The 25236-nt window shown below is 31.6% G+C and overlaps 5 protein-coding genes across 7 annotated transcripts; 4 read left to right on the top strand and 1 right to left on the bottom strand.

Moving 5' to 3' along the window:
- The first annotated feature begins 1678 nt into the window (after positions 1-1678).
- LOC130976763 (transcription factor MYB17) lies at positions 1679-4752 on the top strand. Its single transcript, XM_057901688.1, has 3 exons — positions 1679-1881; positions 2966-3095; positions 4044-4752. Exons 1-3 carry the CDS (start codon positions 1746-1748, stop codon positions 4726-4728), a joined length of 951 nt encoding a protein of 316 aa, XP_057757671.1. The 5' UTR covers positions 1679-1745; the 3' UTR covers positions 4729-4752.
- Positions 4753-5465: 713 nt separating this feature from the next.
- Positions 5466-7380, bottom strand: LOC130975615 (remorin-like). The gene is made up of 5 exons (XM_057900379.1): positions 7236-7380; positions 6859-6900; positions 6404-6491; positions 6196-6277; positions 5466-5663 (listed from the first exon to the last, which is right to left on the bottom strand). Exons 1-5 carry the CDS (start codon positions 7378-7380, stop codon positions 5466-5468), a joined length of 555 nt encoding a protein of 184 aa, XP_057756362.1.
- Positions 7381-9025: 1645 nt separating this feature from the next.
- On the top strand, positions 9026-15063 carry LOC130975995 (DEAD-box ATP-dependent RNA helicase 50-like). Of its 3 annotated transcripts, none has more exons than XM_057900715.1 (10): positions 9026-9112; positions 9322-9611; positions 10286-10512; positions 10725-11059; positions 12174-12368; positions 12846-13033; positions 13537-13750; positions 14100-14231; positions 14334-14509; positions 14598-15063. In XM_057900715.1, the coding sequence occupies exons 3-10, from the start codon at positions 10335-10337 to the stop codon at positions 14827-14829; spliced, it is 1650 nt and encodes a 549-aa protein (XP_057756698.1). In that variant the 5' UTR covers positions 9026-9112; positions 9322-9611; positions 10286-10334; the 3' UTR covers positions 14830-15063. The 3 variants fall into 3 exon arrangements, with proteins under 3 accessions (XP_057756698.1, XP_057756699.1, XP_057756700.1); XM_057900717.1 differs by lacking the exon at positions 9026-9112 and adding an exon at positions 9142-9228; XM_057900716.1 differs by lacking the exon at positions 9026-9112 and having other exon boundaries at positions 9119-9611.
- Positions 15064-17696: 2633 nt separating this feature from the next.
- On the top strand, positions 17697-22607 carry LOC130975614 (LIM domain-containing protein PLIM2c-like). The gene is made up of 6 exons (XM_057900378.1): positions 17697-17831; positions 18364-18463; positions 18577-18605; positions 18695-18784; positions 19083-19321; positions 22601-22607. Exons 1-6 carry the CDS (start codon positions 17697-17699, stop codon positions 22605-22607), a joined length of 600 nt encoding a protein of 199 aa, XP_057756361.1.
- Positions 22608-23350: 743 nt separating this feature from the next.
- On the top strand, positions 23351-24250 carry LOC130975613 (uncharacterized). The gene is made up of 2 exons (XM_057900377.1): positions 23351-23686; positions 23735-24250. Exons 1-2 carry the CDS (start codon positions 23351-23353, stop codon positions 24248-24250), a joined length of 852 nt encoding a protein of 283 aa, XP_057756360.1.
- The last annotated feature ends 986 nt before the right edge of the window (positions 24251-25236 follow it).

Here is a 25236-nt window from a genome sequence, read left to right as displayed (position 1 = left end):
CTGACCTTCTAACACTCCTTTATTTTAAAAATATTATAAAAAATATTAATTTATTTTATTTTTCTAATACTTTAGTTTCTAATACTTTAGTTGTCGTTTTCATCGGATTTAGTTTTGTTTTTCTGAAATGGGAAATTATGGTATGCTTGAGAAGTATTTAGATGGATTTTTTTTCATAAACTAATAAAAAAATTATCGCATACTCATGAATCACTTAAGTAGATAATTTTTAACCAAATTGAGTTTGTTTATTAGTTAGTTTACTAGTCTATTTAAGTAAGCATATGGATTCGAATTTCACCTTATGCATATAGCAACCTATTGGCGAGCGACAAACCCTTAAATAGAGTTTAGTATTGCGACGGATTAGTCTTTAACCTGTTGGACTAAAAGATACCGTGATAAACCATAAAAAAATAGATAATTTTTTTTCATCTATTTATAAAGTAATTCGTTAAATAAAATTATATATTATATATCATAACAAAAATCTGTATGTAACTCTATAAATAAATAAAATACAATCCATATAAGTATTTCATAAATTCTAAAGTGTATATCAATAATAGAGTATACTATTGTAATAAATGTTGATATATTTGTCGCTTTATGAATAAATAAATTATAATATACTAGAATATTTATGAGCATATATAATAATTCTTTTACTTCAAATCTTATTTCATCCTATAGTGTTGAGTACAACTCGGCAGCTAGAGACTTATAATTCGGAACAACAAGAATATGAGTTAACTCGCCATATGATACAAAATTGATTCATCCAATTTTTTTTAATAGTGTTATTTGCAAATAAAATTTTACCTCCACATCTAAGTAGATGCCACCAATTTTTTTTTCTTTTTAATAGTGTTATTGGCAAATATAAATTGTTGACAATAAACTTTTGACTAAAAAATTTAACATGAAAAAACTAATAAGTGTATATGCTTTAAAATGGTTCTGCTTGTGTAACTGACATATATACGAAAACATGCAATTTGTTGGGCCAAAATATTCTTTTACGTAAAAAACGAAAAACACGAGTCAACAATAACAAAATTAATAAGTTTGTTCGTTCCAACAAAATTGTTTTTCTCTATAAAAGATTCTCACTATATTAACTATTTTGACTTACTTTTCTATAAAACATCATTTTTTCATCCATTTAAAAGATGAATTTAATTTTAATATATTGATAATATAAAATATTATATACATTCGTACGATTACATTTGTCTATTTAAATGGTTATTCACGGAGTTAATAAAAATAATAATAATTTTTTATAATACACATATAAAATTATTTTACACTGACAATACATTAAAATTAAATTCCTAAAAAATATAAACTGTAAATTTTTAATCTAAAATTTTATACGCATCAACAAAATCTGTCACCAGCCAAAATAATATTTGAAGTGAGTTACAAAATTTGATTTGTAATTTTCTATATATGTTTGAAATTTACTAGCATGGTTGATTCCTATATTTATTGCTATGGAGCCAGGTTGAGAGTTTCTGATAGTCCTTACACACAAGTCCATATATTCAATAATAATGTCACCTCAAATCCCCTCAGAAAAAGATATCACACTTCACACTCACTTTTTCAACATCCAAACTAGTCCTTCCCCTATTTATGCTCTACTTCCTTAGACCCTTCAACTCCCCTCTCTCTCTCTTTTCAGCATGAATTCAATTCAATTCTCTAAAGGTGATTAATACACAACAATTAATTAAAGAATGGGAAGGAAGCCTTGCTGTGAGAAGAAGGGTTTGAAGAAAGGTCCATGGACTGCTGAAGAAGATGAAATCCTTTCTAACTATATCAAAAACAATGGTGGCCATGGTAGCTGGCGTTCTCTTCCTAAGATCACAGGTTCATTTAACTTTATATACATTTTCCATCATCCTTTATTTATTTATTTGCTCTGTATATTCTGTTCTGTCTCTCATTTTTAGTTACTATAAATGATTTTGAGAATGTATATGATGTATCTTGAGTGACCCTTTTTTTTTTAATAATAAACATGGTGTATTTATCTTATAACTTCACTTTGAAATGGGGTTAGTTTAATAATGCTTGTTTGTACAAATATTTGCCATGGTCTTTTTGTATGTTTTATCTATTCTGTCAACTATGGTGTGATTTTGTGGCATGTTTTGTTTTTCAAACACAAATATAAATAAATATAAAAATTCATTTAGTTATAAAGATAATGATAAAGATAATTTTGTATATTTTTATCTCTGTCTTTCTCTATTCTTTTTTCTCCATTTTATATATATTTTTCGTAGTGACAGAATCTAAAATTTAACATTAGATTTGTATTGACCTCAACGAATTAAAGGGAAAGAAAAAGTTCCATTTTTTTTTTATGAAGTAACTCTGCCACAGTAACAGATCAAGTACTAGCTTAACCAATAGAAAACAAGTTGAAGCTTATTACTCCTTTTTCATGTTCTTAAAAAGTTAAAAGGCATGATTGAATATAAAAGGGAAGACAAAAATGTACTGAAAATTAGTTCCCAAATTAATTATTAATTTATAATGTATTTATATATAAATAATCTATTTAACTTATTTTTAATACGTATTTTATATTTTTAATAAATTTATATAGATGACTGATTTAGTAATTGATTTTTGGTATACACGCACCATAAACCGAAGAAAGATTCTTTGAAATGTGAAGTATAAGACAAACTCACATTTAGGGCTGTACTTTGAGCTTGATATGGATCATGTTTGCATTACCATTTTTAATCTTTAATGTTTGTATATCCTTACCAAAACTTCAGCTTTTTAACCTACTTTCTTTAAAACATTTTTTCTTTGCTTCTAACTATGTTGAAAGAAGAAGGAAAAAAAAAGACACTTGATTATTTATTACTATATTCTTTTTTTTTTAAATCAAATTTGATACACATGAGCTTCTTGTTTTTGTTTCCATGGATTTCAGGACTCCTTCGTTGTGGTAAAAGTTGCAGACTTAGGTGGACAAATTATCTTAGACCTGACATTAAAAGGGGTCCCTTTACTTCTGAGGAAGAAAAACTTGTTATACAACTTCATGGCATCCTAGGAAACAGGTAATTAAGTAACTAATAAACTTTTATTTTTTTATTTGTGGTGGTTATATTTATATATTTGGATAAAACATTAATCTAAATTTATAAGTATTTTATAGAAATTGATATTATTACTCCTATTTTGATAATATTACTTTTTTTTTTTGGTACAAATTTGTACAAACATATAATGAAAAAAAAAAATCATGTATAGAGTGATATTATGAAAAAATAAAAGTGGCAATATTATCACCCGTATTTCATTTCTGCTTAAGTGCTTATTATTAAGCTTGTTCCCCGAAAAAATTTCTTAACTTCAATACTATTTCATTGTTGTCAATTTTAGTTTGGTGTTAAAATATTTGTTAGTAAAATTGTAAGGAAAATTTATCCCAATAATTGGCCAGGTAATATGAAAAGTAACATTATTTAATCAATTTGTTAAGACTTAAGACAGAATAAAAAAGAGCACCGAACTTTCAAAAAAAAAAAAAACGTGAGATTTAGTCATTTAGAAGTATAAACCTTACTTAATACCTTTCATAAAGAAAAGATTCCACAAACTGTTCAGGAATCTAATTTTGATGCATTATAAGTGGAAATTAGTTTTACATATATATTCAATTAATATCAGTAAAATAATTACTTTTTGTATTAATCATATGAATGGTCATCCAAAAAAGAACAAATATACTGTATAATACATTATGAGGAGTGCTAAGAGATTAGTCAGTTTTGTGATTTATAACTATTAATTACCATTATTCATACTTTTAATGGTGTGAGATTACTTTTTTATTTGTTGATTAAGTGCGGGCTAAATTTTAATAAAAGTACTAGCCTCTTAGACTTTCTCATACATTATGGCAAAGTCTTGATTGGTGAATCTTAAATTAATAACAATGTATTAAGAGTTTAAAATTTGTTAGTAACAAGAAGTTTTCAACAAACTTGCCCAACTTTTTTCAGGTGGGCTGCTATTGCTTCTCAGTTACCAGGAAGAACAGATAATGAGATAAAGAATTTATGGAACACACACTTGAAGAAGCGGCTCAAGAACATGGGAATCGATCCGAAAACACACGAGCCGGTTGCCTCGCCACATTACCCCCTCGACAAGGCACACTCCTCGTCGATTTCCACGCGCCATATGGCTCAGTGGGAGAGTGCAAGGCTTGAAGCAGAGGCAAGGCTCTCAACAGAATCATCAAAATTTAACAAGAATAATCCTTCTTCGCTCGGCGAAGGCAAAAGTACTAATGAATCCGATTACTTCCTCCGGATTTGGAACTCCGAAGTAGGCGAGGCGTTTCGCAGTGTTGGTAAATCTGAAAACAAAGGTGGATGCTGCCAGAGTGATAGTCCTATTTCAGCAGGATCATGTTCTAACAAATGTGAATCAATTTATAATGTGACTGCAGAATTGGCCTTAAACCAGTTAAGTACCTCAAACAATGGAATTGGAGGGAATCATGTGAAGGAAGAGTTAGTGTTATGTGCTGAAGAAGAAGGTATGGTTCTTCATGGTTCTGATTCTTCATGCTCTAATGAATTGGAAGATTCATCTGACACTGCATTGCAGCTGTTGTTAGATTTCCCCATAAACAATGACATGAGCTTCTTAGAGGGAAACTCTTTTGATTGCAACATTTAGTAGTTATGTTATGTTATGTATGATATTGTGTAATATTAATGTAGGTTTTGGTTTGGTATTTTGTAACACACTGGTATTTATTTTCTAAGATATTGAGGAATTATGTGAGAAATTTGATGTTAAATTCAAGCATTGACCTAAAGCTATATTTGGATATGCTTATAAGATTGTTCTCTTCAATCACATACAATTTTGTAGAAATGAATATAAATATTGCTTCCCTAATCTTCATAGTATTTTTTTTTCTCATATACAACACTCACTCACATTTAGTTGGTGTGCTTAACATGCAAAATTAAGAAAAAGAATATGAAACTTATGCATACAATTTAGCCTATAAGTTTTATACATAGTTCAAGTTGGTATAACTTATTGAAATTTTCAAATTCATGAAAATTTCACCCATTTTTCTAAGTTTTTTTTAGAGCTACATTCTCTGTTCACCTTCCTTTAAAATCTGAATAGTTTAATGAGGATGCAATAGCAACAAAGAGAACTTAGAAAAAATAGAAAACACAAACAATTACTTGATAAAAAATTAGATTATTCTTATAGTAATAAATCATCAAAGAACATTTCATATTTTTGAATGTTCTACAAAACTTGGTGATTTATCTTTCCCCTAGTGCATTCTCTTCCACATAGAGAACGACCTAGACAAAATTTTCTAATACAAATTACTATTAACTTTCTTGACATCAAAGTCAGAAAATTAAACTAAGAGATAGCTAAATAATTTAGAAGCACCCCATAGTAGGTTTCTTTGGGGTGGTTCCGGTCGCACGGTGCTTCGCGGCCATGTCCTCAATCTTAAGGACATTTTCGCCGCGCTTGGCTTCAATCACTGCCCTCTTCTCCTCTGCTTCTTGGTGAACCATGGCTGCCTTGTTCTTCATCTTTTCCGCATAGGCGGCTTTCTTTTTCTCAAGCTTTTCCTTTATGAACAAGAAAGTAGTGTTTAGAAATGTGTCTAAAACTTTGAATCTCACTTTTTTTAACCTAATTTCTAACATCATGATGCTCCAAGAAATTTTTTTATTACATGCATCATAATGAATAGAGAATACAAAGTATTATATGCCTCATGATGCACCATACTTCAGTTTCTTATCACGCAAGAAAACATAAACATCACCATTTCCTTACCTTTTCTCAAATATTTCTTTCATAAATATAAATAGTGGTTTCTTTGATCAAAATCAATTTAGAAAAATTGTATAATTAAGTATTTTTTTTAAATTTATTCAAGTAAAATAGTCTTAGTAGTGATAAAGAATGCCTTTCATTCTTTGAATTTTATGCCAGCTGGATTGTTGCATGTATAGGGCGGGATTTGAATCTCCCACACTTACTTAAGTAGACGAGCGAACTGACCACTCGACAAACCAAATTGGTTTATTTCTATCCAAATATAATGATTCATTTTCTAGCGACGAAAAAAGAGCTGAAAAACAATTTAATTCTAACCTCAAATTTTTTGAGCTCAAGAAAAAGGGCTGCCTTCTTTTTGTCTTCCCAAGCAACAACCGCGGCATGATGCTTCTCAGCCCTGTTAACAAGATCCAATAATAATGTCTTTAAAAGTTAGCTTCAAGAATTTGGAGCATAAAAGAAAATTTGAAAAAATTCGTAATATCTTTTTTTTATATAATTTTATTATTTATTTTTCACTAACTTGTTGCCAATTTTGGTTTTTTCACTTTCTTCCCATGCCTTCACATAAGCCAATTTTTTCTCCTTTGTCACTTCTGCCAAGGCTACATCTGTAAAAGTAAAAACAACCAATTAATTTTTTCAAGTACTTATGAATCCAATACAAAAAATAAAAATAAAAAATATTATTATTCAATTAAATCCTTTTGTTTATATCTAAATGTGTGCACAAATGCACAATTTTATCAAGAATATTTAATATTCGAATAGCCATTAATTATGTTTATTTAAAAAAATGCTATTTCAAAAACTAAAACTAGTTTAATAAATAACAACTGGAGATAAATTATCCAAATTGCCATTTTAAATTTGTTAATATTTAACAACTAAAGACAAATTAGATAACTCTTCCATATGTTGTTAGTTTCAAATTACTTTTAGTTGTCAAAATAATAAAAAAAATAAATTAATACTTACCCCTATCAAGGGATCCCCTTGACTCAAGCTTTTTAGGAGGGGCTGAAAGAAAAAAGGAATCATGGTAAACAAACTGATATGAAAGGAAATTACAAAAGTATAGATATCAAAGAAGCACAATTAAAATATAAAAAGATTAATGTGTATTAGATAACATTTAGTGGTATTAGATTCCAAAACTTGAATTCTTTCAAGATGAAATAATTGATTCTTTATAAGGATTAATGTGTACTAGATAACATTTAGTTAAGATGATGCTTTTGTACCGAGAATCCTTTCATAATAGGGAATGAAAAATTGAAAATTCATGTCTATTTTTTTTTTTTATTAGGAAAAGTCTTCATGAAGATATATCATGAATCATATGGCAAACTCACTTTGAGGCTGAGGCACAACAACAAGAGCTTTAGAATCATCAGAAGCTGTGTCATTGTTCAATGGCACTTCAGCAACAACCGGAGGCGAAGCCGGAGCCGAAACCGGAGCTGATTCGGCTTCCACCTTCACTTGTTGCTCTGCCATTGCTCTTGAAAAAAATTTGGATGAAATAACACCAAATTCACAAGAACAATGGCAGAGAGAGCAAGAAAGAGTGATTGATATTGGAGATGGAAACACTATTGAGTTTATATAGCATTGCAACTTCTTAATAATAGCTCCAAGAAAAATGGTAGGCCCCTCGTACATCCGTGGAGAATGCAATGATTTACTTAGGAACATGCAAGAATTTTTCATGGTTGATATTGGATGTGGTTTGAAATCTATTGTACTCCTCTAAATTAATTTGGTCACTGGAAAATTAAATTGGAACATTTTGAAAATCATATGTTTAGACATTAGATACTATAGGAGAGATTTCAAGTTAATGTAGAAATTTGTGTGGATATTGAAATTGTTGGATGGATGGACGTACATAACACTCTAATTATAATTAATGACTGCGGAATTTTTGTGATGACAAATATTTTTAGTATTTGTTTTGTTACGATGATAAATTTATATGTACCGATATAGTAAAAACGTAGATAAATTAAAACATAACACATGAATTATATTATTCACGTTAGTATTTATTTATTTTTAATATATTATTTCATTGTTTTTACTAAAATGCTGGATTATTTGTAAATACTTTAGTTACATAATCATGCGTACCAATCTTGCAATGGCCTCTTAGACATTTTCTTTCACACTGATGTGAAGGATTATTTTTGTTTTTGGTAATAATCAGGCCCTGAAAGATTTATATATACCTGGTTTGAGGGATTATGTCAACAAGTTTCATCCTTTAGGCCCTCTATCAAAAGCTCCTTCATTCTAATTCACCTGCTGCCCTTCCTCTCAACAGATCACTTCAGGTAATTTATTCTTAGTCTTGCATTCTTGAGTGAAACACTTGGCATATTTTTTATGTCCTAGGATTCAGAAAACAAATAATCGAACGGATAGAACAGGAGTTGTTGGAACTACTAAAAAAGAAAGACAACTGCTAAAGCAGAACCTCCAAAATTTGAGTATTAAGAATGACACTTCAAGGGATGTTATTGTTGATCTATTATTTTTAGTTTTTTACATTAGTGTCTAGTTTTTATCTTTTGTTGCTGTCTTTGCTGTACTGTCTTGGTAGATTATGTTTGATTGAGAATTAATAACTATAATATAAATATATAGAGAAACTCAGTCAATGTTAATTCATTGCTTTTGATATTATTGCTATTGGTCTTTTTCGGTTATGGAAGGTGTTGATGGGAAGGAGTTACATAGCCATCTACACAACATAAGACCATATTAATATAATTATACTTTCAAATTTACTTACTAATTAAGGATTATACTCTCTCTACCATTCAACAACAAACAATATTCTACCTGTAAATAAATAAAATTAGGTCCAATGAAAATACCACAGGCTAATCACTTTGATAAAACCAAAATGTGACCAATTACCACTTATAACTATAAAGAGAAAAGGAACAAAAGATATATATTAAGCAATGAATATTCATAAAAATATATTTAAGCAAGTATATCAAAGTTATTGTCATTTTGGATACTCATCAATTCCATCACTAAAATTAGTAGAAGCATGAGTAGCCCAACCGGCCCATACCCATTGCCGATATAGAAAACCCGAGTATATATATTATATGCATGGGAAGCCCAACCCGTTGCCGAGACAGAAACTCTAGACACTTTCTTATCTGCCTCCTCCCTTAAAACCGTGACTCCTCAGCGACGCACGCTTCTCTGTTCTGTGAGTTCTCTTCTTGTTTTCTGCTTCTTATATCTGTTTTTGCCACTGTCATGCTGTAAATTATTAGCTGCTTGGCACTCTCTTCTTAGTGGATTTGTATCTGCTTCTGTGATTATGTAAATGATCGATGTTATTATTGGTCTTATTCTTTTTATTTATGTTTGTGTTTGTGCTTCTGTTTTAATGTTTATTGATGCTTTTCGGAAAAGTCTAAACGGAAGGAGCTGTAGCCGCCGAGGGGGACAGACCGTGGGTGCCGTTGCCGCTTGTGGAAGGTCTGTATCTCGGCCCCCATCACATCGTTCCTCTTCTCCTCGCGGTCGCTCGAAAGTTTACGTCCAGCTCGTCGCCTCGCATTAGCCGTTTCTCTCTCTCTCTTTCTCAAGTCTTTTTCTCTCAGTCCGAGTTCGGTCGATTCTGTCGCGAAGGTCTGCTCTCTGTCCGAGGCTCTGAGCTAACTTCCCTTCCTCGTCGCGGTCACTTCCCATTTCTCCCTCCGGTAGGCACTGCTGCTTTAAATTTTTTTCTGTTTTGTATTTTTGCTAATAATACTGATTCCGAGTTGCCGGGTTTAACGATTCGGAGTTGCTGATTTTGTGGAATAATGGTTGAATTGAATGATTTGGTTGAATATTTTCTCAATTTCAATTTCTAAGATTCTGAGTTGAGCTTGTGTACTAGATTATGAGTTGAGATTGTGTTGTTAGTTGGGGTTGTTGCTTATGTGATTCTGAATTTAGTTTCGATGCTGAGTTTGGATTCTTTGCTTAGTTTTTTGGTTTTTGGATTCTGAGATGTTGATACTTGATTAGAAAGCCTTTGTTGAAACTTTTTGTGATTCTGAATTCTTTGTTGCCGATGGTTTGAGTTTTTGTGTAAGTTTATGTTTTCCATTGTTGCTGATTACTTGATTATTAGAAGTTATTGATGAAATTTTTTATTCTAAATTTTTGTTGCTGATGTGATGAGTATTGTTGCTGTTTACTTGATTAGAACTTAGAAGTTAATTAAAAAATTTTATTTTGTGAATTTTTAATGATAAAATATGAATAAGTTATGGTGCGAAATTGTAAAATTTTGAATTTTATTAGTTTAGAAATCATTGAATTTATATATTTGAAATTGTATATTGAATTAATTTTATTGTATATTTAATTAAATCGGTTCAACCAGGGTTCGATCCAGGTGGAACCATTGAACCAGTCACTTGACCGGTTTTTCAATGACCGGTTCTGTTCTTGCAACCTTGGTCCCCAGTTCCAATTGCAATTCCAGACCATGGTGGTGGTGGGACTGGCCATCACTCTCTCAAAGGCCGTCACTGATTTCTCCTTGGCGCACTACTCCCTCCATCACCGCCACCGCCACCGTCTTCTCCTCCTCTCAGCAACAAGACATCGGTCTCTCTCTCTCTCTCTCTCTCTCTCTCTCTCTCTCTCTCTCAAACATGTGGTTGGGATGACATTTTCGCTAACATATATTTGTTATTATGGTTGGACAGCGGCAGGCATCCTCTCTCTCTCTCTCTCTCTCATACATTCATACAAACGTGGTTGGGATGACATTTTTGCTAACATATATGTTATTTGTTATTATGGTTGGACAATGGCAGGCATCATAACAAGCATTGATTCGTCCTCATCCTCAATAAGCCCGAGTTTCGAAAGACTGAAAACTCAGAAAGTCAAAGCTCTCGTCCACAGGTCTAAGCAGCACAGAAACAGAAGCACTGACGATGGTCGACCACGTGATTCATCGCCAAAGCCAAACCCTCGTTCAAGAGGAGGATGGGGGGATGCTGGAGGATCCTTCCGTTCTCTTCATTCTCAGGAGCTCGCTCCCGACACCAGCTTCTTCAGTGTCAAGTCCTTCAGGGAACTAGGCTGCGCTGACTACCTCATCCAATCACTCCAAAAGCTCTCTTTCCCGCGCCCTTCCAATGTACAGGTACTTCTTTCATTGTTGGAGTGTGGATCTTCATTTATTAGTGTTATGTGAATCATAGTTACATAGAAATCTGGCATGGGAACGGTATTCAGTACGCGTTATGCAATATATAAATATTTTATGTGAAAAATACACACATGTTCAATTACGCAGATGAAATAGTATGTGGTACGCATGAATTGTTATGCAATAGATTATCGAGTTAATACTCAAAGTGGTTCATGAACTTGCAGTCGAGCCTCAATGTCATTCCTGAATTTAAAATTGCCCCAAATTTGTTCTTGAACTTAACAACGGTCGTCCCCGAAATACCTTTTGGTGACGGAATAATGATGTGGTGGAGGCCATGCTAAAAGCTATGCTGCACTGGTAAAATGTCGCCATTTCATTTTTGGCTCCCAAATATAACATAAACGACATCCTTTAGGGTATTTTGATGTTAAAACCCCCTCATAATATCCGTCCCCGAGGAAGCGAGATTGTGGCACTCCAGTCAGCCATCTTGGTCTCACTCATTGGGATTAGAGACAGAAAGCGGGCTGATCCATGAAGCTCAATAAATGCTTTACTCCAATGAACAGACGAACCAAATCCTTCGGTGTAGCTATTTCCTTTTCTCTCGAAAGGTCAGCTAGCTTAGCTTCTCCTAAATTTGGATTTGGATTAAGGAACCTAGACATGCTTGCCAGTCATAACAACTAGAACGGGTTAGCCTTTGTTTGCCCCAAGTTTTAACTCCAACATGTTAAAACCCCTCAAAATACCCTAAACAATGTCGTTTATGTTCTATTTGGGTGCAAAAAATAAAACGACGATGTTTTACCAGTCCAATGCGGCTTCCAGTGTGGCCTCCGTCCAACCACATTATCATTTTGTCATCTGAAAGTATTTCAGGGACGACCGTTGTTAACTTCAGGGACAAATTTAGGGCAATTTTAAGTTCAGGGACGACATTGAGGCTCAACTGCAAGTTCAGGGACCACTTTGAGTATTAATTCTAGATTATCTAATTAGTGAGTTCATGTAACTATGATATAAATTGTAAACTGTGTGATTGCTTTTTAGTTATTATGCTGTGGCTGATTTCTATACTCTATAATTTGATTTCGTGTAGGCCATGGCATTTGCACCTGTTATTGCTGGAAAGACTTGTATTATAGCTGACCAAAGTGGTTCTGGAAAGACTTTAGCATATCTTGCGCCAATAATTCAGCGTCTTAGGCAAGAAGAACTAGAAGGACACAGTAAATCCTCTCCTCAAGCTCCTAGAGTTGTCATACTAGCACCAACAGCTGAATTAGCTTCCCAGGTTGTTTTGCTTCTCCTATTGAACCCCGTTAAAACAAATATTCACTTTCAAGTCATTGGACCACTTATAACATTTTTTACCATGTTAAAAACATAACAGAATAGGAGAACAAGAAAGTAACCCATGAAACCAAAAAGGAAGATTACCTTGTTTCTACATTATTGTTTAGAATCATGTTGGTTATTCAAGGATTTGTCTTAAGCTTTTAGTTATTTTTTGGGTAATTTCAAAATATGAGGTTACAAAAATTCCAATTATAGTTTCTACTTGGGATTCAAAGTATGTCTCATTATTTCACATGATAGTATTTACTTTTTAGCATTTGAAATTCAAGCCCTAAAATCATAATACTCAGGGATTACGAGTATGCAGGGCCATGCCAATCATCTGACTGCACAAACACAAGTTTAGAAAAAGATGTGCAGTTTCATCATTTGGAGAGTGGTATAACTTTTGTTTGTCAAAAATTGCTTGCAGGTCTTAGATAATTGTCGATCACTGTCTAGATCTGGGGTTCCATTTAAATCTATGGTTGTCACAGGTGGCTTTCGACAAAGAACTCAACTGGAAACTTTACAACAGGGTGTTGATGTATTAATAGCTACACCTGGCCGTTTTTTGTTCCTTATGAAGGAAGGCTTCTTGCAGTTAACAAATCTAAGATGGTAAAAGCTGATCTTGTTTGGATTGAATTATTAATTAGCGTTGGTAATGTCAATATTCTGCTATGTTGGTTTGATCGTTGAACTAACAATGATGCCATTATTAATGCCATAATTATTAACGCACGGTTGGAGTTAGCTTAATCTGCCATCAACATGCATAAAGCATCCAATATGTGGAATTTACATTCTGTTGGTGTTGAAACTTGAACAATGTTTGATATCTGGAATAGATGTTAGCCACTGCAGATATATAACCATTGGGATAACAAACTTTCCTATTTCAACACTTAAATTTTTTGTTTCCAATACATTAAGTACCTCAAAACCTTAAAAAATTTCCATTATCATCTTCTTAACAAACACCCTTAGAATATCTTTTAGCGAAGTCCCTAATAACATGTACTAGATTTTTATGCCCGTTAGTTCCACTCTGAATATTTGTAGAATTAATGATATTTTGTTTTCCAATTGTATAATTTGACCTAACTAATAATTTGTTGCAGTGTTGTTTTAGATGAGGTAGATATTCTCTTTGGTGATGAGGATTTTGAAGTGGCTCTTCAAAGCTTGATCAATTCCTCACCCATAACTACACAATACTTATTTGTGACTGCAACTCTACCAAGAGATGTTTACAGCAAACTGGTTGAAATTTTCCCCGATTGTGAAATGATCATGGGACCTAGTATGCACCGAATAAGCCCACGCCTTGAAGAGGTACATTCCAGTTGAGAAAACTGGAATCAGTATTCCTGTATGAGTTGAGCATGAGAAACCATTGCTGGACTGTGACTTGTTCTTCAGCTTTATTTACTTTGTTCTGTGATATAGGATATGACACTGCAGCTTCAAAAATATAAAATTGGTTTCTTTATATTCTAGAAATGCTGGTTCATTTTGGTGTCAAAGCCATGTAACATGTAATGCCCTTTATAAATCATATTATAAACTTATAATGCAAGTGATTTCCAATATAAACATAATTGAAAATTGAATCTTGTACCATTTTAAAGAATCATAAAATTCACGGTAAATGAGCATGCTGATTATTTTCTCATTTGTTCAGATCATAGTAGATTGCAGTGGAGAAGATGGGCAAGAAAAAACTACTGATACAGCATTTCTGAACAAGAAATCTGCTCTTCTGCAGCTTGCAGAGGAACGCCCTGTTCCAAGAACTATTGTGTTTTGCAACAAAGTATTTCAATTCCTATTTATACAATATTGAATGTTTGTTGCGCTTATCTTTTTCTTTTTATTTGTTTTATTTGGTTTATAATTATGTGGAAATAATTTGCAGATTGAAACATGCAGAAAAGTTGAGAATGCATTAAAGCGTATAGATAGAAAGGGAGCAGTTATACAAGTTCTAGCTTTCCATGCTGCCATGACACAAGAATCAAGGCTTGCAAGTATGAAGGAGTTTGCACGTTCACCGTCAAAACAAGTGTCCCAGTTTATGGTTTGCACGGACCGGTATTCATTCATCTATTTTAAACAAAGTCTTGCATTTAGAGTTGTTTATTCTGATAATGAAATAAGTAAGGAGGGTTGTTGAGTGCAGAGCATCAAGGGGAATAGACTTTTGGGGAGTGGAGCACGTGATACTGTTCGACTTCCCGAGGGATCCAAGCGAATATGTGAGGCGTGTCGGAAGAACGGCGAGAGGCGCCAAGGGTGTGGGGAAGGCGTTCATATTCGTGGTTGGCAAGCAAGTATCACTTGCACGCAAAATCATGGAAAGAAATAGGAAGGGTCACCCCTTACATGATGTCCCTTCTGCTGTTACCTTCTAGTTTTCAGCTCGGCGATGGTTTGCAATGCATGAACTCATTTTGTGTATGAATGAAGAAAAATTCACGTTTGTTAGTTATGGTGATGTGCAAAATCCAAAGGAACTACTAATTTATTCTCTTCTCCTATTATCTTATACTAGTATAAAGCCCGGGTTACGCCAGGTTGTGTACATTATCTATTTTATTGTATTTATTATATAGTTTATTTATAAAAAAATTAATATATATTTATAATCTAATGTATATATATCAACTATGTTGTAGTGAATATATATTCATTGATTAGAGTAAAATATTGTTTCATTCTCTATTTTTGATAGTTGAAATAAACTTCTTTATTTCATATTAGTGGATTTTACTTATATGTGAAAAAACTATTATATATGTGTATTTTAAAAAAATTGTAATACTATGATATTGTTATACATAAAAACACATTAAATAATTTATACAAATAGTTTTTATTGTAATTGCACAGACAATGATTATTAACTATGTGACATTCAATTATATATTTAGGTTCGAATTTAGCTAATTTATTTTATGACAAGTGTACTATTAAGTAATCCTTAATCAAATAACAAATATAAAAATTATATTAATTGAATCATAATATTTACCGTTTTTGTAATGGAAAAAATAATGGTTATTATTACATCACCAACTTTTTATCATAATGCTACTTTTAGTTATTTTAAGTATCAAATTACATCACTAATTCTCTATCACAATGCTACTTTTAGATACTTTAAGTATAAAATCACTATAATCTTTTTTTCTCTTATCTAATATGAGACTGCAAAGAACAACCAAGTTTCTAGCTGAATACACACATTAGTTACATTGTCCAGCAACGAATATATGCAATTTCAAATCCGGACTCTTTTGTTTTCATGTGGTGTGAAGTATTCCCTTTCATACAATCCCTAAGTGCGGCTTGTTTGATGTGACAAAACTCATGGATCGCTATACTTAATTTATTTTATTGTATTTATGTATAATTTGTTTATAAAAAGTATTAATGTATATTTATTAAAAAGATTAATTTACTTAGTATATAGATAAATTAAGTGATTAATTTTTTTTGTTATATTAATGTTTAGTGTTTGTTTAGACGTTATTATTTTGATAAAAAAAGATATTTTTTCAATGAAAAAGATCATTTTTTTATTTTTTAACATGTTTAACAAATTTTTAGTAGTAAAAGCATTAAAAAAAAATCTTTTTTAAGAAGCTGCAATTTACATCTTTTTTTTAAAAGATCTTTTTTTTTAAAAAAAAAATAATTTTCATGTAATAAATAAACAAAAAAATATTTTTATATTATTATACCCATACATAATTAATAGATAAAAATTAAAGAGATATTTTTGTATGAGATATCCAAAGATAAAATTAATTTTACTTTTCTATAAGATCTTTTAAAAAAAGATAACTCGAAAAAAGATATTTTCTTAGAAGCTCACCCAAATAATTTTATTAAAAACTTAATATATATAAATTAGCATAGTTAATGATTTTTAATATGTTAGTTTACAATAATTTGTATATTTTTATTTTTTTTTCAATTAGTAACCTTTGAAGAAGCACATTTGAACTAAATCTATAAATATATATATAAAACAAATTCCAATTTTTTTTTTTACCAAAAATAGGAGACTCAAACCCGCTATCTCTTAATTGAGTATGGGGAGATTATGCCATTTGAGCTATTATTCATTGGCAAAAACAAATTCCAATTACTAATTATATAAATTAATAATTTATTCTTAGAAGATTAAACATATTTGTCATATAACTTCATTAGCATAATTATTTCAATGAAACAAAACAACAATTGAGATGTATAGTTACTTAACATAATAGTTGATATAACAACATAATTAACATTTTTATTCTACTTAAGCATATATAATTGGCTAATTTATTAAAGCTTCTGCCTTTGTTTCAAAAATTCTTTGCTTTTGCTTTGCATATTCGATATAAGATACAAAAGTTTATCACAAAATATATTACTCTAGTATAAAAAAGATTAAGAATAAAAATTTTAATATCAAAATTTAAGAATAAAACAACTAAAATTTAAAAATAAAGAAAAATAAAAATGAATACGATAACTTATTTTTAGACAATATTAAAAATAATATCACAAAGTAAAAAAATTACAGACCTTCAATTAAAAAAAATTATAACACTCTTCTATGTATACGTAAAAATTATAACATTTTTCTTAATATAGTACATTTTTTCTCTTTCTTTAGGTGGAATCGTTAATATAATATTTTTCTTCACCGACTAAAATGAGATTTATAAAAAGAATAAAAATTACACCAGATAAGAATCATGACTCATGATGCTATAGCCTCTGATAAACCCTTAAAAACAAATAAATATTATGTTTTTTCAAAAAAAAAAATTATGCACAAAAAAAAGGAAATAATAAATGTAGAAAGCAGATGGTGTTAGTTATTATATTTGCTGGTATCTCCAAACAGTTGAACGGGTCCTCAGAGACAAACCTGTTTTCCCTCAAAAACACAAATTTATAACCACAAATGAAAGCACCAATAATCCATATTTTCCTCAAAATTTCTGAGGTCTCTAATCACTTGTTAATCATTGATAAATTACTTTGATTAGACAAATCAAAGACTTTGTTCAACACCCATTTTTGTCTTTTGAGGTTATGAGTACTATTCTCTCTTTCTGAGTTTCTCTTTAATCCTTAGATCCCGGGTTAAAGGAAAAAAATAAATAAATTACTAAAAACAATTTATTAGAAGAAAATAAAACACAAGGAATAAATTTCCTTAGCCTTGTTTTGAGTTATTGTTGAGAAAAGAAATAAAGAAAAAAAAAATTGCAAAATGTCATTCACAGGAACTTTGGACAAATGCAAGGCTTGTGACAAAACTGTTTATGTGGTTGATTTGTTAACTCTTGAAGGTATACCTTACCATAAAAACTGCTTCAGATGCACTCACTGCAAGGGTTATCTTACGGTATGTTTAATTCTCCAACACCCTTTTAAATCTTGCTTTTTAACTATGTTATGTTTGTTTCTTTCATTCATTCATTCATTTCTTGTCACATTCTATTTATATAGGAATTTAATCATATTCTCTTTTTTAAATAATCATTCACGTAATCGATATAAAAAATTGTTAATTTTAATGACATAATATTATATGATTGAATGCACATGTAAAATTGATTTATAGGGATTGATAAAAAATTTCATGTAATTGAGTAAAAGCCACAACGATTCTATTATTACTAATTTTGTTCATGTTATTCGATGAATAATGAGACAACAAATGATGAGACATTTTTTAAAAAATACAAGAAGAAAATAAAAAATAATCAGCGGTGAAAATGCGGGAATGTCTATAATACTGGGATTGAATAAGATATCAAAATTAAATTCTTTATTTTATTTAAAATTATATAAAGTATAAAATATGAGTAGCTATGATGTTCTTTAATTATGCATTAAATTGGTTGCATGAATAATACTAAGTTATGTTGGTTTAGATGAGTACCTATTCCTCAATGGATGGTGTCCTGTATTGCAAGACACACTTTGAACAGCTTTTCAAGGAATCTGGAAATTTTAGTAAGAACTTTCAAACAGGTAAAGATTCATATTCTACAACATCATCTTCTGATTCTGTAGTCCTCTGCCTTCTATTTTTGCTCTCTGGCTAACAAACTGTGTTGCATTTTTCGCGACGATTAACACGACAGCAAAGCCTTCTGAAAAATCAAATGATGGGGTATGTTTACTCTCCAGGAACCTAACAAGAATTTGCATTACAATTTTGAGTGGTTAATTTCAATTTGAATGATTTTAATTAATTTGCAGAACAAGGCTCCAAGTAGACTCTCATCCATGTTTAGTGGAACTCTAGACAAATGCTCCGTTTGTGGAAAAACAGTGTATCCACTGGAGAAGGTTTGTGAAAATTATACAAAAGGGACTAGTAACTTCCATCACAAACTTGAACACTTTATGCATTTATTATCTGAAAAATTAATGTGTTTAACTTGTAGAATTTGTGTGCACTTTGTTCAGATGCATAGCAGCTAAAATTTCGATTTAACTTTTAAAATCTTTTGATATTATAATTTTAAATAAACAAATTCATTTTATAAAATTTATGGTAAGTTTAACGATTTTACGATTTAAATACTATTATTTAATTTATTTTTGTGATTTTACGTAAAGTTTCGATTTTCTCTACCTTGGATAGATGTCGCTGGAAGGAGAGTGCTATCACAAGACATGCTTTAGGTGTGCTCATGCAGGTTGTCCTCTGACACACTCCAACTATGCTGCCCTTGATGGTGTCCTGTATTGCAAGCACCATTTCCAGCAGCTCTTCATGGAGAAGGGTAACTACAACCATGTACTCCAGGCTGCTAAGGACAAAAAGGTCAATGCCACTCCACCTTCTGAACAAGCCGATGCTGAAGATGGCGAGAAGCCGGAGTCCGAGGAGAAGAAAGAGGAAGAAGAAGAAGCAGCTCATGAGGAAGAAGAATCTAAGGAAGAGGAAGAGGAAAAGAAAGATGAGGACACTTAGAGTGTTTGTCATGCATTGGAGAAGCATATATGAAGTCTAAGTTCTTTTTCTTATTAATTAAAATTTTACTGTCTAATATTTTATATTGGTTTTATTTTTCGCTTCAATTTTTATGTATTTATATACAAAAGAGAGATGTTCAGTACAATATATTGTTATGTTCAATTTTGATGGAGGTTTAATTTCTCCAGGATATGTATGTCATTACTATGTAATAACTTTTGATAGTAAAGCAGGTAATACAAATATACAATGTTATGTACAATTTTCTCTCTACTTTTCAACAACAACTAATTTTAATGGAGAAAAAACTTATATGCAATTGATAAACAAATTGATAATTAAAAATTATTAAATGATAATTTGGATCTAGAATAAAATAGTAAAATATAGTGAAAAGTTAAATTACTCTTAAATTAATATAGTGGGACATACTGTTTATTAAAGTTACAAAATCAATGACGATTAATCTTTTACTTTATCACTTTATTAACTTTCTCATTTTAGCAGCATCTCATTTATGTCAAAGTAATTATTAGGATGTATTTATTTATAGATAGGACACTATACAACAACATGAAGACATAAAATTATATCTAGTACATGAGACATGAATATAACATTGTATTTAAAAATATTAAATTAGTGCATTTTAAAAGAAAATATTGTTCTTCCTAATAGAAAAGATAGAAAAATACTAATAAAAGATATAACTAATTTTTTTATTATTTTTATTAATTTTTTATAATTATATTTTTTTTTAAAATATTTTGTATGAAAAAATTAGAGTAAATTAAATTTTGATAATTTGTTCTTTCTTATATTTACTTTATCATTAAATAAAATACAATAATACTAATTTTTATATTTCTATCTTTTATATTTTATTTTTAGTGTCTTATTTTTTTTTAGAACTAAACACAATTTTAGGATTTGTTTAAATGAAAAGATAGAAGTATAGTAGAAAAAAGTAGAAACAAAGAAAGAGGAACCAAAGAACGTAAAATTTTTAAAACAATAATATTAAATTTATTATTTATATAAAATATATATTAAAAATAAATATACCTTAAAAATAAATTAAACATTAGATAAAAAAAGAAAAGAATAAAAAAATGAGTGTTTTAAAAGGGACAATATGAATTTTTTTTTCGCTTTCTAATTTTAATCTATTTTCTGTCTATGATTTTGATCTTTTAAATTTTGAATTTCACTTTAGAGGGTAAAATGTGATATCTCACCATTTATTTTATAGGTGAAACTAAGAGAAAATATAAAAAAAACTATTTAAAAATGAAAAATCACACTTTATCCTCTCAATAAAAATTTAAAATTTAAAGAATCCAAATTTTTCTATTTAAAGGCAAGGAAAGATTTTTGAGTGGACTTCACACTCATTTTACACTCTAAAGGTTTTCAAGATTTTTATTAAAACAAATAAAAAATAAGAAATAATTGATATTTTTTCTTATTTTCTCCTCCTGTTTCTTTTTCTTTTATTTTCTATTTAAACAAACAAAACCTTAGTCTTAATTTAATGCACTAATATTAGTCATTAGTAAAATTTATATGTCAGTAGCAACAATAACTGTTTACAATTTACGAAAAACATAAATGACCAATGAAAAATTTTTCACAACAGCAAAATATATTTAAAACCTTCTATATTAATAGTTGTTTTTTTGCAATTTGCAAATTGTGTGGTATCAATATTTCGAAAATTGGATTGAATCGGCCGATTCAACCAAAAACGGGTCCTTTATTCGGTTCAATTAATGCCAAGAATCATCTTAACAAAATTGATAAAAAGAATTAGTCGAATCGAAAGTTAACTGATGAACTGACAGAATCGAATTAATTTTTAAAACTTTTGGTCTTTGATCCAGATCAAAACGATGCTGTTTTGATATTTATATATATCTAAAAAAAATCCAATTCAGTAGAAATCCCTCCCCTTTCTCTCTCCCAATTACAACGCAGAAAAAAACCTAATCCTAAACGGATCAAAAGAGCAAAGCCATTGAACAACCATCAACTATCATTACTATCGGCGTCGGTGTGCTCTTCTCCTCGCATCTCCAGAAGGTTGCTCTTTCTCCTCGAAAGTGTGTTCTTCTCCTTGCATCGGTAGAAGGTCGGTTCGGAGTTGCTGTTGGCGCCACTAGCTCTATCCTCGTCAAGCCTGCCTCTGTCTTCGTCGTCGTCGAATCATCTCTCTCTGTGTCTCGAGTCATCTCTTTCTGTGTGTGTGTCGAACACACCGCGAAGTGTGAATATTTGTCTTCTATCATCAGACTCTTCATCGTCTCTCTGCCACCGTGAAATTCATAGCGTGATTATGTTATTCAGTTCTCTCTGTTTCTTGAGTTCTTCAGAAATTTAGTTTTTTTTTTTCTTTGTTAATTATAATGATTCTGAATGGATATATTTTATATTTTATTGTTTTGAATTATGAATTTTGGTTGTTGGACAAAGTGTTTGTTTAGGTGTCACTCAATCGATAAAAAAAGATCTTTTTTTAATGAAAAATATATTTTTTATTTTTTAGTGTGTTTAACAAATTTTTAATAGTAAAAGTAAAAGTATTAGAAAAATAAAAAATATCTTTTTTAAGAAACTATAATTTACATTTTTTTTAAAAGATTATTTTTTTCTTAAAAAAAATATTTTTTCCTAAAAAAAATATTTTTTACATAATAAATGAATAAAAAAATATTTTTATCTTATTTTACCTAAATATAATTGATAAATAAAAAAAATTTTTTTTACATAAAATTACTTTAAATTTATAAAAAATCTTTTAAAAAAAATCATTAAAAACAGATCTTTTCTAAAAATAGCGTTGAAACAAGTCCAAAATAGATTATGCATTTAGGTTGATTATGTTTAATATAATTGCTGGAGGGAATAGTTCAATTTGATTAACTCTATTGAATCTTAAATGTATAATTTACTATTTTTGATTAATGTGTAATTTATTATTTTTTATTAACTCTGTTCAATTTGATTAACTATCTTGAGTGTGCATTTTTTTATTGCTGGAATTTTATTTCTTTTGGATTGGGACATTAGAATATTTAACGATAACTATGATTTCTGATGAGAGATGTTTTGTTTAGTTAAATATTTATTTGTTTAATATTTTTTTTTTGTGGTAGAACATTATGTGGTTCTCATTTATGTAGGTTTTGATTTTTTTAGCTATAAATTTTGATGTTTAAAGTTGTTTGTGAATTTTTAACGATAAATTATAAATAATTTATTGTATGAAAATTATAAAATTTTATATTTTATTAATTATAAAATTATTAAATTTAAATATTTAAAATTATATATTAAATTTTTAATAATTTATTGTATATTTAATTAAATCGGTTCAATCACAATTTAATTCTAATTAAAGCATTTTTGTAAATGAGTTATGCTACGTGTATACCAAAATCAGTCACTAGTATAAAATATATTTTGGAATATAAATACACATTGAAAACAAATTAACCCACACATGTATTTATACACAAATACATTGATGACTAATTTTAGTGTACAAATAGCATTTTTGTAAATTAAATCATTGAACAAATTACTTGACTAGATCGGTTCTCACAACCTTAATTGGTATCATGCAATTTTTGTAGCAAGTGGCAAAACATGATAGGGCCATACTTAAATATTTCAGGATTTTTTATTTTAATAAATAAAATAATTATAATAATTACTGAAATAAATAATTTAAAAAATATTTATCGAAATAAATACCCATATCTTATCTCGTTTACACTAGAAATGAGATATGACACGTCAGCCTGAAATGTGTATATCTCGTTTACAGCTAAAACGAGATATACTAATAAAAGAATGTGTAACATTTGGCATTCTCCACACACATTTCATATCTTTTTCTATCTCGTATTTCTCATAAAAATAACGCAACAATGGCTAGTAACAGCGTTTACATAGTTGTGTGTGTTTATTCTAATTGTCGTATGAGAAATGGCGACAACGGGGTGACATTTGAGTGTGAGAATCCGATATTGTTGCGCACTCAGCGTCTAAGTACGTTGTCGGACTTGAAGAGTTTGATATTGAGCAACCTTGGTGGTACAGAAGCGAGGGAGGTCGGAAGGGTGGGGTATAGGTTGCTAGCACCTATGGGTAATGGAGTTTTCCGGTTTCGACTATTTCAGCTTCTAGGGGACGAGCATGTTCGACTCATGTTCGACATCCATGGGAGAATCATGGCGGAACAGGTGATGGAGCTTTCTGCCGAGGTTGGAGATGTGGGTCGTGGTGGTTCTATACACTCGACCTATGTCTAGGACAACCGACCTCTTGCACCACCACCGATTCATCTCGCCATTCCAGTTGACGAGGCGGAGGAGGGCGACGAGGAGTCGGATGAAGAATACGTGGCAAATAGTGTCAATAGTGATTCTTCCAAAGGGGGCAATGAGGAGGAGTTTGTACCCGAGACACCCGCCCAGACTATGGCGCGCCATGTCTTGCCTCCACCTCACCCAATTCCGGTGCTATTGACAGAGCCAAGTCACTATTATAGTATGGATCTAGATGCCATGCATGAGAGGACTCTGTTTTCTAACATGGGAGAAGAAGATTACAACCTGGACGGTGGGGTAGAGTTTCAGGTCGGCCATGTGTTCAAATGCCGAGATGCAGTGCTACAGGGTATGAAGAACTACAGTATTCGAAGGAGTGCTGAGTACCGGGTGATCAAATCGGACCGATTAAAGTATCATGTGCAGTGCCGTCAAGCTATGAATGGGTGTCAATGGAGCCTCCGTGTAGCCCTTCGACAGAACCTCAGATACTGGTAAGTTCAACTTTAATTGTGCTTTTGAGAACTTCTGTGCACTATATTAAGCAAGATCCTGGGGCTAGTGCGCATCGTATGGCTGGAGCCCTCCAGAAGGTGAAAATGTGGCATACTGATGTAAATGACCCTGAGGGTGAAATGGTGGAGCTGATGGAGAGGTCACCTGAGGTTGTGATGACGTCAGCAACATTCCATAGTCGTAAGAGGGCGGGGTCGTATACTGGCTACCCGGCCGAAGACCCGCCCCGTACGACGAGGTAGAAGCCGGTGATATCTGTGGCATCCAGGAGGTGGTCTGCGTAGGAGTGGATGGATGCTGGTACTGTCCAATACCCTGCTCCCTACCGGTCCGGAATGACTCGGCGATCCGATGCATCGAGGCTGGATCGACGGTGTAAAGCTGGAAGGCGTCATCAAATAAGATCTCGTCAACCATCTCCTCCTCCTGACGGATGCTGGATTGACCTGCATCATGCCAACTCGGTGGTGATGTGTCCCAGACTGCCCGATGATGTGGCCCTCCAAAACTGGATGGTGGATGTAGTGCGTGTGCCGGGGGAGGTGGAGGAGGTGGAGGAGGCGGACCCAGAGGTGAAGCCTCTCTGTCCGATGTGATGTCTCTGTGATACTCTTGGCGGCCGAAATCCGCCTCCTCGTCAGACTCTACATTCAGCCTAACTTGACGAGGCCTGACCCTCTTCCTTTTAACCGGCTCGCCAGGTTGACGCTCTCTAGCGCCTCTGTCCCTCCTAAGAGGTCGTCGGGTAACCTCCCTGCCCCCTCGCATGTCTACGCCGATCCGGCACGCCCCGAGGAAGGTGGAGATTGTCCCTAGGCTGGCTGGCAGTGGGTTGTACGTTTAGGGGCAACTCCACAAGTCTCGGATCCTCCAAAACCTCCTGACTCGACAGATTCCTAACACGGCAAGCCCCACGCCACCGATCATAGTACTCTCGGGTTGGCCTGGTGTCAAATATATGAAGTATG

This window comes from Arachis stenosperma, chromosome 4, assembly GCF_014773155.1.
Source record: "Arachis stenosperma cultivar V10309 chromosome 4, arast.V10309.gnm1.PFL2, whole genome shotgun sequence".
Lineage (NCBI taxonomy): Eukaryota > Viridiplantae > Streptophyta > Magnoliopsida > Fabales > Fabaceae > Arachis > Arachis stenosperma.
The sequence above is the reverse complement of the archived record's forward strand: the minus strand, read 5'-3'. Positions and strand labels throughout refer to the sequence as shown.

What these genes read in the sequence shown, in the direction of transcription:
- LOC130976763 (XM_057901688.1), top strand. Translation starts at nt 1,746, where the DNA reads ATGGGAAGGAAGCCTTGCTGTGAGAAGAAGGGTTTGAAGAAAGGTCCA. An exon ending in TTCTCTTCCTAAGATCACAG is followed by an intron (nt 1,882 to 2,965) that starts GTTCATTTAACT and finishes CATGGATTTCAG; the next exon opens with GACTCCTTCGTTGTGGTAAA. An exon ending in CATGGCATCCTAGGAAACAG is followed by an intron (nt 3,096 to 4,043) that starts GTAATTAAGTAA and finishes AACTTTTTTCAG; the next exon opens with GTGGGCTGCTATTGCTTCTC.
- LOC130975615 (XM_057900379.1), bottom strand. Translation starts at nt 7,380, where the DNA reads ATGGCAGAGCAACAAGTGAAGGTGGAAGCCGAATCAGCTCCGGTTTCG. An exon ending in AAGGGGATCCCTTGATAGGG is followed by an intron (nt 6,492 to 6,858) that starts GTAAGTATTAAT and finishes TTACTTTTACAG; the next exon opens with ATGTAGCCTTGGCAGAAGTG. An exon ending in TTGAGCTCAAAAAATTTGAG is followed by an intron (nt 5,664 to 6,195) that starts GTTAGAATTAAA and finishes TTGTTCATAAAG; the next exon opens with GAAAAGCTTGAGAAAAAGAA.
- LOC130975995 (XM_057900715.1), top strand. Translation starts at nt 10,335, where the DNA reads ATGACCGGTTCTGTTCTTGCAACCTTGGTCCCCAGTTCCAATTGCAAT. An exon ending in CAGTTAACAAATCTAAGATG is followed by an intron (nt 13,034 to 13,536) that starts GTAAAAGCTGAT and finishes AATTTGTTGCAG; the next exon opens with TGTTGTTTTAGATGAGGTAG. An exon ending in CTATTGTGTTTTGCAACAAA is followed by an intron (nt 14,232 to 14,333) that starts GTATTTCAATTC and finishes AATAATTTGCAG; the next exon opens with ATTGAAACATGCAGAAAAGT.
- LOC130975614 (XM_057900378.1), top strand. Translation starts at nt 17,697, where the DNA reads ATGTCATTCACAGGAACTTTGGACAAATGCAAGGCTTGTGACAAAACT. An exon ending in TAGTAAGAACTTTCAAACAG is followed by an intron (nt 18,464 to 18,576) that starts GTAAAGATTCAT and finishes TTAACACGACAG; the next exon opens with CAAAGCCTTCTGAAAAATCA. An exon ending in CAGTGTATCCACTGGAGAAG is followed by an intron (nt 18,785 to 19,082) that starts GTTTGTGAAAAT and finishes TACCTTGGATAG; the next exon opens with ATGTCGCTGGAAGGAGAGTG.
- LOC130975613 (XM_057900377.1), top strand. Translation starts at nt 23,351, where the DNA reads ATGGCTAGTAACAGCGTTTACATAGTTGTGTGTGTTTATTCTAATTGT. An exon ending in TGATGGAGCTTTCTGCCGAG is followed by an intron (nt 23,687 to 23,734) that starts GTTGGAGATGTG and finishes ACCTATGTCTAG; the next exon opens with GACAACCGACCTCTTGCACC.